Source organism: Cebus imitator, unplaced genomic scaffold, assembly GCF_001604975.1.
Source record: "Cebus imitator isolate Cc_AM_T3 unplaced genomic scaffold, Cebus_imitator-1.0 Scaffold494, whole genome shotgun sequence".
Lineage (NCBI taxonomy): Eukaryota > Metazoa > Chordata > Mammalia > Primates > Cebidae > Cebus > Cebus imitator.
Window position 1 is genome coordinate 85,907 of NW_016107809.1, and position 11,276 is coordinate 97,182.

At 34.5% G+C, this 11,276-nt stretch overlaps 1 protein-coding gene across 5 annotated transcripts in view; it reads right to left on the reverse strand.

Annotated features, from left to right (window-relative positions):
- The window catches only part of GSK3B (glycogen synthase kinase 3 beta), a 230,385-nt gene that overhangs the window by 32,741 nt on the left and 186,368 nt on the right, over positions 1 to 11,276 (reverse strand). For 4 of the 5 annotated variants that reach the window (XM_017513514.2, XM_017513520.2, XM_017513517.2 and 1 more), the window contains 2 exons: positions 4,304 to 4,342; positions 1,507 to 1,693 (listed from right to left, as the gene is read on the reverse strand). In XM_017513514.2, the coding sequence (XP_017369003.1) occupies positions 1,507 to 1,693; positions 4,304 to 4,342 (226 nt within the window). The remainder of the gene's footprint in view (positions 1 to 1,506; positions 1,694 to 4,303; positions 4,343 to 11,276) is intronic. The other variant, XM_017513518.2, reaches the window with a different exon arrangement.

An 11,276-nucleotide genomic window follows, 5' to 3' on the forward strand; every position in this document is an offset into this window, starting at 1 on the left:
GCAGAGCTGAGATCACGCCACTGCACTCCAGCCTAAGTGACAAAGTGAGACTCAATCTAAAACAAAACAAAACAAAACAAAACCCTCTTCCCTGGACATTTGTGTCTTTACATAGAAACACTGTTCAAAAATAGTAACAATGGTGATTTACAAAGACAGGGAGAAAGTACTACTTTGTGATCACAGCCCAGTTTCAGAATGGGTGCTAAGACAGAGCATTTTAACATTTTTTTAAAGAGGGGCCATATATCAAAATGATAGCACTTTGAATAATACAATTAGTATGTGTAAGTACACTCTATGACATCTGCACAAGGACAAAAATTGCCTAATGATACATTTCTCAGAATATATATGCATCATTAAACAATACATAACTATGTTTACAGGGTCCACTTTTTCACTGATACTCACAGAATCACATAAGCACTATGATAACCACAGAGACTGCACACTGTGTCTATACACATTACATCCCAATATAAATGAATCTCTAAACCCTCAAAAACATAAATGTTCAAGACACACATCACATTTATATCTAATGTGCTGGGCAAACTATTTTAAAATACAAAAAATAAAACAGTCTTCATTCTTTTTTCTTTTTTTAAAGAAAGACTTGTAAATATGATACATATGAATAAAGGAAATACATTTCTTTCTTGGTCATAGAAAGCTCTACATCTCCCTCTTTTGTTTTCTAGCCTGAGTATGCTTACTTATCAATCATTATATCACTATTTCTTGTGTTTTTTTTTTTTTTGTAATGAATTGGTATACTTCTTATGCTCAGTATAAGAAGAAAGTCATGTAATCAGAGGCAGGGTGATTGAATGAATCACTTAGGTCTTAATCAGGAAGAAAAGAAAAATTGAACACAGAAATGGTTAAGAAAAAGTGACTACCCTAAGGTCTCCCAGAAACCACCAATGCACAGTTAGTTTTCCCTTCAATATTTTCTGAACAGCAGCAACGGTACCAAGTCTCAGAGGGGATGGAAATTTCCTTCCTTGTCTCTATCATTTGTGTAAGTTCTTAGAAAGGGTTTACAGGACTCTAGTTCTACTCCTGTTTGGTAGACAACTGCATTTATACAAATAGAGCCACCAATTCATTTCCAGGTTTAAAAAATTGATACAAACTCTAGGGAAGCCAAGAAATGCTACTATTTTAAATTTCAGATCCAAACCTACAGGTTAAATTGTACATCAGTCCAATTAGTGATAAACTTTACTCACTGAATTCTCTGTGACTTCTCATGTGTCAACATTATATTCTGCTAAAAATTAAAGAAGTTATGCTTATTGGAAAACTTTTAGGTGCCAGTCTTTTGTTCAAAACCATATAAGCAGTGGCCAGCAAATTAGAAAGAATAATCTTTTCACCTCCATAAGTACTTAATATGTCCATTTTTGTCTTCCACAGATTTCAATTAATGGAACGTCATTTCACACCCAGTGTGTAGCTTTCCTAGAACTGGTGAAAGTGCTAAGTATTTGGAGTTACCTTGAGTGGTGAAGTTGAAGAGTGCAGGTGTGTCTCGCCCATTTGGTAGTTTGACATTTGGGTCCCGTAATTCATCAAAAAATGAATGTGCACAAGCTTCCAGTGGTGTCAATCGGGCTGTTGGTGTATACTCCAGCAGACGGCTACACAGGGCAATCGCCTCCGGTGGAGTTCGAGGTCGGAAGACCTGCAGTACAAAAAAAGGGAAGGAATAATTAATGTTTTATGAATCTAGGCAAGTACCCTGTGAGTAATGACTTAATTCCTACCATGTACAGCAACATGGTTGCATTTGGGAAAAGACCTTCTAGAACGGAAAGAGTTAAATGCATACGCTTCACAGTGGTGAACTGCTAATTAAGACTATATGAGAAATGCTTGGAGAAAAAATCTATATATGCTAATCATAAATCAATACAATCAGACATGCATACGAAATATGACAGGCACATGGGAAAAGCTGCATTCTGGAGGCAAGCACAACTAGAAAAACATTTTTAAAATTTTAAAGTTTTCACTGCTATGGCAGTAAATAAAAGACTGCCTCTTTTGCATTTTTTTTTTTTTTTAAGCAGAACAACTATCAATGATGGGCAGCATTGTTAAAAAATTTGGCAATCAATATCTTAAAAGAAAAGAAAGAGCTATTTACTCTATGTCTATAAATGCTACTGATTTGGTATTATCTCCAATAAACAGAGCCTATCATTATTTGAAGAAATTCTTGAAAAACTAGAATTTGATAAAATGTCCTATATTTTTTTCTCAAGTAGCTGTTACCATCAATGTGGCCAGATTTCCCTCATTTGAATAAATATTCCAGGGTTTTAATCAAGGAGAGAAAAATATATTATTCATTAAGAATGATTAAGACATGGAAAAAGTCAACTGAAGGCTATATTGAAGGAAAGTTCAATTAAATTAACATACTTAAAGGATAGCTTTCTACTTATTTGCGTCTTAAATAAAACAAAACCAATCAATAAAAAAACTATAAAAATATACTTCATTCTAAATTATGGCCAGCTACAAAATAAAAAGGGAAGGAATAGAAATAAACAGATGAGGAACTTTTCAACTAAAGAAAAATGAAACATATATCCCTTAACAGGAAGAACACACAACCAAATAAAAGGTGTGATGATGGAGGTGGACAGACAAGTAGACGAGGGAAATGGACCTATAAGTGACAAAAGTCCATGCATATTGTGACAGGGCATGAAGCAGCCTGGGAGACTAGGATTTTCTAGTAAGAATTGTTCATGTAACATCTGGTTGTTCACTTATGCTGACAGTTAGTAGAACTAGTTACAACCACAGAGCTCATTAGACTTTCCAGAGACTATTTATAAGTACTGTCTTCAGTGAAAAGAGGGTTGCATTTTAGTTTATTATTGAAAAAGACACTTTCCATGAAAATTGAGAAATTAGGTAAAGTAGGCTCTTAGGAATTTATTTCAGAACATTAAGGTCTTAGTCAACTTCTTGGTTATGTGAAAAGGAAAACCTTTTTATAAGGTCAAAACCTGCCTCATCTTTATTCTTTTGAATACTCTGACTTGCCTCAGTCAAGGAAACCTTTGAGTTATTGAAATGTTTAGCTCTTCCACTGTTCTTGGTCCCCTCTCTTGCTCCCAAAGTCCATAATCAAATACAGAATGTAAAAAGAAAATAATCAGTGGGAAAACCCAGAAAATTTTCATAAAATTATTAAACATTATTGGCATAATTTATCCCTGAGGGCAAGTTTGCTTCTGTTTGATAGTATACGGATTTACTTTGCTAGCTAATCCAAAATGTTTCTGCACCAATATGGCAGCACATAAGTGGAATTAAAAGTAGCACCAAAGGTAGAAATAAATATCTCCCGCTAACATGCAAATGTAGGATAGATGGATGGTGAGTTGTTTTAAATAAAAAAATTTCATGTTATATTTTCTAAGATTTTGTGTTAAAGTTATTAATAAACCAGTATTATAAGCTTATTTTCAATATTTTTTTTAAGTCACCCATATCTTTTGGTGTTTTACTGGCTACAAGTGATCATCCATATTGGTACTAAAACATTTATTAGCATCAGGGAATCTTAACTCATGAAGTTCAAGAGTTAAAAACTATAAAGAAAATAATACATTCCAAGAGCCTACATTAAAATCAAGATTTAACCTGCCTTTGCAAAAAGTATACATTGTTATTTTAAACCCTTAAGAGATTCTTGATGAGAAAAGCCTTGGTTCAGTACTCTGTGAATAAAGATTAAGTGGAAAATTATGTGGGGCCAAAACCCAGTATCTCCCACAGTTCAGATTTATGACCATAATACAGTGTGAGTTAGCACATAACTTCTAAAAACTATAGGGCAAACTAGAAACTAGCTCATCTGAATTATTTTTGCTTCTAAAGAAAAGGAAACCACCAAGAACTAAAATGTGTCTTTTAATTAAAGAAGCTTCTGCTATCACTTCTTTCCTTACTCATTGACATGGCTTAACACTCAGACCTTTGGTTTCATGGATCTTCATCAATATTTATTCTTCCAATAGAAATAATAATTTTAAACCCCCACAATTCCCAAACTTCAGCCTAGATGTCAACGAATCACCCAAGAGACTGACAACCTAAATACACTATAAGCAAAACCTATGCCATACAGTGAATAAAAACAGAAATCACAGCTACTTACATCGTTTACTATTACATTTCAAGAATGAATAATTGTTTAGCCTTTCAAAAAAGGTCTCCCCCAAGTTTTATAGACCTGCCCTGAAATTTTGGGAAAAAAAAATTAAGTACATACCCGCACTCCTGAGGTGAAATGTCCTGTTCCTGACGAATCCTAAAGATGATAATGCAGTGAAATAATCCAAACAGGGGAAGTCAATCCAAAAGAGAATAGTCCAGCAAGGAAAAATATATCCAATGTTATAAGAAATCCATGGTGTGGGGGGGACATAGAAAATGTTTATACAGTTATAAACTTTAAACATCAGTCTCCACAGTAGCAAGTCCAAGTTTTAAAAATTATTTCACCACAGTGTATGCAAAAAAATTTTTTTTGATTATGCAATGGTGAGGCACAGTAAAGAAACATTTTAATTTTTGTTTATTATGTTCCAATGCCAGTGCGTTTATTAAAAAAATACAAAACCAAAAAAAGTTAAAATCAAAATGAAATCTAGAAGTAAAGTTCCCAAAGTAAAGTGGTCTTCTCCGACCTGGATTCATCATCCACAGACATCACTGTGAGGGGGCATTTTAGCCTGCTTTTAAAGTTTTAAATTCCCAATATGCTACTTTTTTCTCTATTAATGTGTTCCAGTTACACAGTATAAACATTTTTTGCTACATTAGTAGTGATGAGAGGAAAGTAATAAATATATTTAAGTTATATTACTACAGATTTCTAGCCAGATACTTTCAATTTGTGTGAGCTAAGAAGGATCAGGCCACCGCGGATTATTCTCCATTTTGGATTGACTTCTCTGCTAAAAGATGTTTCTTTGCTGACATTCTCATTATCTTAGAGGACTCATCAGGAAATTGACATATCACCTCAGGAGTGCGGGTATTAACTTACTTTTTCTATTGTGGGCTTTGCCCGCTCATACCCTTGCACCCATTACTTAGGAAAAATAAATAGAGAACATTCTTTCCTCTTTGGAAAAACTCTCTGAAAAAAATCAATCCTACATCTTCAAGCACTATAAATTAAACACAGTTCCATCTGCAAATATGCCCAATTCACCCACCAAAAGCTAAACAAAAATATATACAATTAACAATACAACTAAGGGACAGTCACAGTTACAGGTGACAGGCATAGAAGTGTATACCAACACCTAGGCACAACGGAGCCAGATATGCAAGGGAGGTAGTAGGGTCTATTATGTCTAGGTATTGAGAACAAAAAAAATGGCAGGACTCACCAGTATCTGTGAATTCCCCTGGCTATTCTAAGAGAATTTAACATTCTTTTAGGATAGTTTCCAGTGGGGGAATTAAATATTTTGCAAAAATAAATAATCCGCGGATTACTTTTAGTCTGCAGACTAAAATTTAGTAAACAGATTAAAATCCGGCCCATCAGAATAAATTCTCTCATGAACTAAAACACAACCAGGTGGACAAAAATAGAAAACCAGACTGAAAGAACTGAGAGCACAAAATAAGACTCAACTGGGCCAACTAACAATTAGTACGCAGACTAAATATGGCCAGCAAAGTATGCAGCAAGGCCACAGAGATCCCAAAACACCCTTTAAAAAAAAAAAAAAAAAAAAAAAAAAAAAAAAAAAAAAAAAGCAAAAAAAAAAAAAAAGAAAGAAAGAAAAGAAAAAAGGAAAAGTAAGAAAGAAAAAAGAAAAAGAGGAAGCAAAAAAGAGAAAGGAAAAACTGAAAGGAACCAAAACACTGACATGAACTTTTAAAGTGATTCAAATACTACCTCACCTATGCAGCAACTCATTTTCTTAAATTAAACAAACATCAACTCTCATCACAAATACTAGTCCATAGAAGAAACTAATAGAAAAAATACATTTTTTCAAAAAGAAAGTTTCTGTAGTATTGAACAAATGCAAAGACGTCCTTAAATGAAGAATTATTCTAAATAAATTTGCATTTGGGTAATTCAAAAATGACAGAGGCAATTTCTGCCCTATATGTCCCTAGAATAGACTTTGGCCTTCAAATTTGAACCTGGAGCTAGGTGTTGTGACTGAATCTCAAGCACTTTAAAAAGGCCATTTTTAAACAATCACATACACCATAACAAGACCTCTGGTTGAGATGCATCTCACAGCATCAGCTCTTAGCAACTCTATAGTATTATGTAGCCAATCAAAGCAATGTTAAAATGTCCATTTTAAATGGCTGTTGGCAGTGATAATTAATCTAACAGAACATAGAACAAGAGTCATGGCTGTTCCAAACAGCTATTCCTCACTAGTTTTCATTACAATAAATGCACAACACACATCCTATATTCTGGTCATATACAAAATATAAGCATCCAGTTTTAAAAACTGGTAACATATGAATACTCCTAAAGAGCAACCCCAATATTGACTCTCAAGTAATATCGTAATCATCTGAAATTATTTGCAATTTGTAAACCTAAACACAGGATTAACAGTGAGACAATGCCAGGGACTGTTGAATAGGTAATTACGTTAATTAACTAAGAAAAGAAATTAAGTCTACTTAAGTGCTCATATGTAGTACATAATTCAATAATTATTTAACTAATTAGTCCACACTATTTTTTAAAATATTCTTTGGTGGTCTTTTACATGCTTTGATACATTGATCTAATTATGTACTGACATACAAAGTAATCCAATTCACTTTAAGTGCTATCAAAAATGAGTACCAGAGGCTACTGAAAACAACTTTCAGAGTCTTCCTGCCAAGTAAAATTGCTACCTATGAAGGCAGAATCTAACAGGGTAGGATACATAAACTGTATTCAGTTTGAATTCTCAAGCCTACTGCATAGATATTTTTCTAAACTTTTCACTAAGATACCAGTTTAGGTAAAGAAGGTTGAGCATAAGAAACGCAAATAATCCTTTCCTTAGCCATGACAGATCTAACAGCCAGTGAATTTCAGTTGTACTAATTAAAAGCCTTATTGAGTTTTCCCAAGTTCTACTACAGGTAAGAAAAGTTACAGAGTAACTCTTCATTTAATGTCACTGATAGGTTCTTGAAAACTGTGACTTCAAGTGAAATGTATATTAAAAGCAAATGTTTTCCTTCATCAATGTTGAATGAACCAACATTATTTGAGGACCTATTGTACATCATTTCACTTAAACTTGCAGTTTCTAAGAACTTAGTAACCATCTTAAATGACTGGCTGTATATATGTAGATATCAGCATTTAACTATGTAATGTAATTTCCCTCCCTCACATCATGCACTGATGAAATAGTACTACATGCCTACACAGCAGTGTAAATTGCCAAATGTCCGCTTATCTAATTTAATCTTTCATTGTTCACAAAACAGTTATTACAGTAAGGCTGGCTCTCGTAAGAATACAGAAATATTTTCTTTTCATTCACCTCTCTCCACCTTGGGAGATATTCACCCAGGCTATAACAATTCCTAACCTTTTCTACACCTAAGCAAATCTTAAACCTCCCCTTCAACATCCCACCTCATCTATTATCTTTGAGGAGGCTTCAGTTTTTCCTTCACCATCCTCACTGGAAGTCTGCTTTGTAACACCTACAGCCATGTGGAACACCTCTTAACACTTACAGCACAGAATCAACTATATGGTTACATACTGTCTCACATTATTTAATATTTGCTTCAACTGAGCTTTTCAACTTTCAGCTTTTCAAGGACAAAGACTATATTTTACTTGTTTTGCATCCTTTATGGTACCCAGCACAGCACTGGTTACATAGAAGACACAAGATTTACAGAACAAATAAAAAATAGAATTTTGCCTTCTTTTCAAATCCACCCTAACCTCATCCTTTGCCTCCCACAAGCAATCTGAAAATTATGTCTTAGTATTCTTCCTTTTTGACATTATTCCTCTTATATGTGGATTAGCCATCCTAAAAGATGGATTTTAATGTGGTTTCCAGCAAAGAAACAAATATATAGCCAGTAGAAATAAAAAACAAACAGAAATATACAGCCAGTAGAAATAAAAAAGGAAGTCCATTAACATACGAAAATGGATATTAGAAAAGGAAAAGTGATTATTCTAACAATAATAAGGATGTGGGTAGAAATTTTAGTAGAAAATCTACTGTATGTATTCATGAGACAAGTGAGAATGGTCTAGGTAGAATGTTCAGGGCAGAGTGGGGTTGAATAGTAATATAAAAATTGATTTACCATAAGCAATAGAACAAAATAGACAAGTAGCAACCTTAGGAGCCAACAGAATTCCCCAACATGGTTTTATACTTTCTGGAATATATGTGAATGAAAGGAGTAAGGCAGAGAGACCAGAAAAGGTGTATAGAATGATTGTGCAAGAAAACTTTGGCAGCTATTTTTGTTTTGTGCTCTCTAGGCCTCTCTGAAGGCATTTTAAGTAATATACTGAACAATGGTTAAAATAGGTAGGTTTACCAATTTCTGAAAAATCTATTGAATGGCTCAGTTAAAAAATGTAACATTAGGCTGGGCGTGGTCACTCATGCCTGTAATCCAAGCACTTTGGGGGCCAAGGCGGGCGGATCACCTGAGGTTGGGAGTTCAAGACCAGCCTGACCAACATAGTGAAACCCTGTCGAAAGAAAGAAAGAAAAGAAAAGAAAAGAAAAGAAAAGAAAAGAAAAGAGAGAGAGAAAGAGAGAGAGAGAGAGAGGAAAGAAAGGAAAGGAAAGGAAAGGANGAAAGGAAAGGAAAGGAAAGGAAAGGAAAGGAAAGGAAAGGAGGGGAAGGAGGGGAAGGAGGGGAAGGAGGGGAAGGAGGGGAAGGAGGGGAAGGAGGGGAAGGAGGGGAAGGAGGGGAAGGTGGGAAGGGAAGGAAGGGAAGGAAAGGGATGAAAGGGAAGAAAGGGAGGAAAGGAAGAAAGGGAGGAAAGGAAGAAAGGGAGGAAAGGAAGAAAGGAAGAAAAGAAGAAAGAAAGGAAGAAAGAAAGAAAAAGAAAGAAAGAAAAGAGAAAGAAAGAAAAAGAAAGAAAAAAATGTAACATTATGGACAAAGTCTTAAAAAGAAATAAGTATAGTGGGGTTTTTTTGTTCACCTGTAAGTATAGAGAATAAGTAACTTTTTCAGTCGAAAATAATTCCTTTGAAAGCTGAAATGACCTGAGAATTCAATTTTCTGCTTACTCTGTTAGCTAGTTAGAAATACTATTATTGATTCACCATGAAGCATGTTGACAGTGTTTCAGGGAGTCAAGTATGCAAGAGTTAATTTTTGTGAATAACGCTTTCTGGGAGACTTACCAAATGACTTATGGTCATACAAACACTTAAGTATTAAACTACCATATATGCCAACAACTTGGCAACAAATATTTTGAAGTAATTGATATTCACATTAATATTATTATAAAAAAGAAATTAGGAATTGCTCTTTTATATATATGGTATAATTTGGTAGGTACTACAGGAGTTACATGGTAGGACAGTCATGAAGAACTTAGACAATGAGAAAACATTTCATGGGAGAAGTGAAATTTGAGATCTTAAGAAAGGTTAAGACTTGGTAAGCAGAGAAGAAAAGAAGAACATTCTAAGAGAGTGGGAGGGGGACTACAGACAGGGAAGAGGGACACTAACATGAGGCAGAAATGAATGTGGCTTCTCTGGGGAACAACCAGGAGACAATCTAACTAAATCAGAAAATCCAGCATGGCTGCATGGTCCCTTCAAAGTGAGCTGCAAACTGGACAAACATTCCAATATGTAGCCAATATATTAAGTAGCACTAATGTAACTATTAAGAGATCAAGGGCCTTGGGATTGTAATCTACTTCTTTCTACTAACCAGTTATATCACTTATGACTTTCACTGCTCTGAAAGAATAAAACAGACATCTGTGTTACCTAACTGACCTCACAGGATTATTTATTACTAGGATACAGGAGAAACGCTTGTCATAAAGAAATTTACAAAAGGGTAGCAGAACCAGGCACTCGAAAGTGGGTGGGTAGCAGAACCAGGCACATCTCATATACCTATTAAAAATATAACCTTATTAAAAATCCAGAATCAACCCTAACTAGACACTAAACTTTTAAATCCATTGCCTAACAACATGCATTTAAGAATACAGGAAGCTGTAAAACTTGGGAAAGAGACTGGGTTCAAGAACTAGATGCCTCAAGGAAGGTTGGGAATAGGATAAATACTAACTACTCTATTTTTCTGGAAAAGAAAGCAGAAAAGATCAAGAACAGAGTGACTAAATAATCTGCCACCCAAATTGGGACCCTCCTGGGAGTGAAAAGTAAGCAATTAATAATTACAGTGGACAAGCATAAATTGGCACACTGGTTCACCCTTGTTATTATATGTATATAATACTAAATTTTCCTAAAGGCTGTAAGGAATCAGAGAAGAATTTTAAATAGGAGTGACAGTATCACGCGTGTTTTTAAAAAAGCCAAGTTTGACAGAAATGAGGAGGATGGATTAAAATGATGTGAAACCGAAGGATGGAGGTAGGAGGTTGTTTTTAATAATTCTATTATATGATGGTGGCCTAAACTAAGGTCAGGGCAGTGGAGACAGAGAAGACAAATCAGAAAACTACACTGGAGTGCTATATCCTTAACATTTATTCAAAACTAAAGTAATCCTTTATATGTACATTATGGCTGTATTTTCAAAATATTCCTGAAAAAGACACAGCAGATAATCACTATCTTACAAAAGAAAAAGAGCTGAGGCATAAACATGAGAAGCAGTGTTTAAACTAGATTCTCACTCTTTTTATAATAGCCCATCATTTAACCACAACTCCGCATACTAAATGCAGAATTTAAATTTCCTCTCTTCTTCCAACCAATCTGTCTCTACTTAATTCTCAATCTACTTTTGCATTACTTCCTTTTTGTTTCCATGTGTTTTTCTTCTTTGTAGTGTACAGTGTACACTAAGGCATAGGTCTTCATCCCCTCAACTCCAATAATAATTCTTGTTTCAAAATATTAGCACCTATTTCCTTTCCTACTTAAACCACAAGTGTTTTATTAATGAAATATGTTGCACTGGCTATTGCTATAATATAATAGCCAAGGGCAACTTACTGGATTTTTTAAATTCTCAAGACCTGCCATATACCA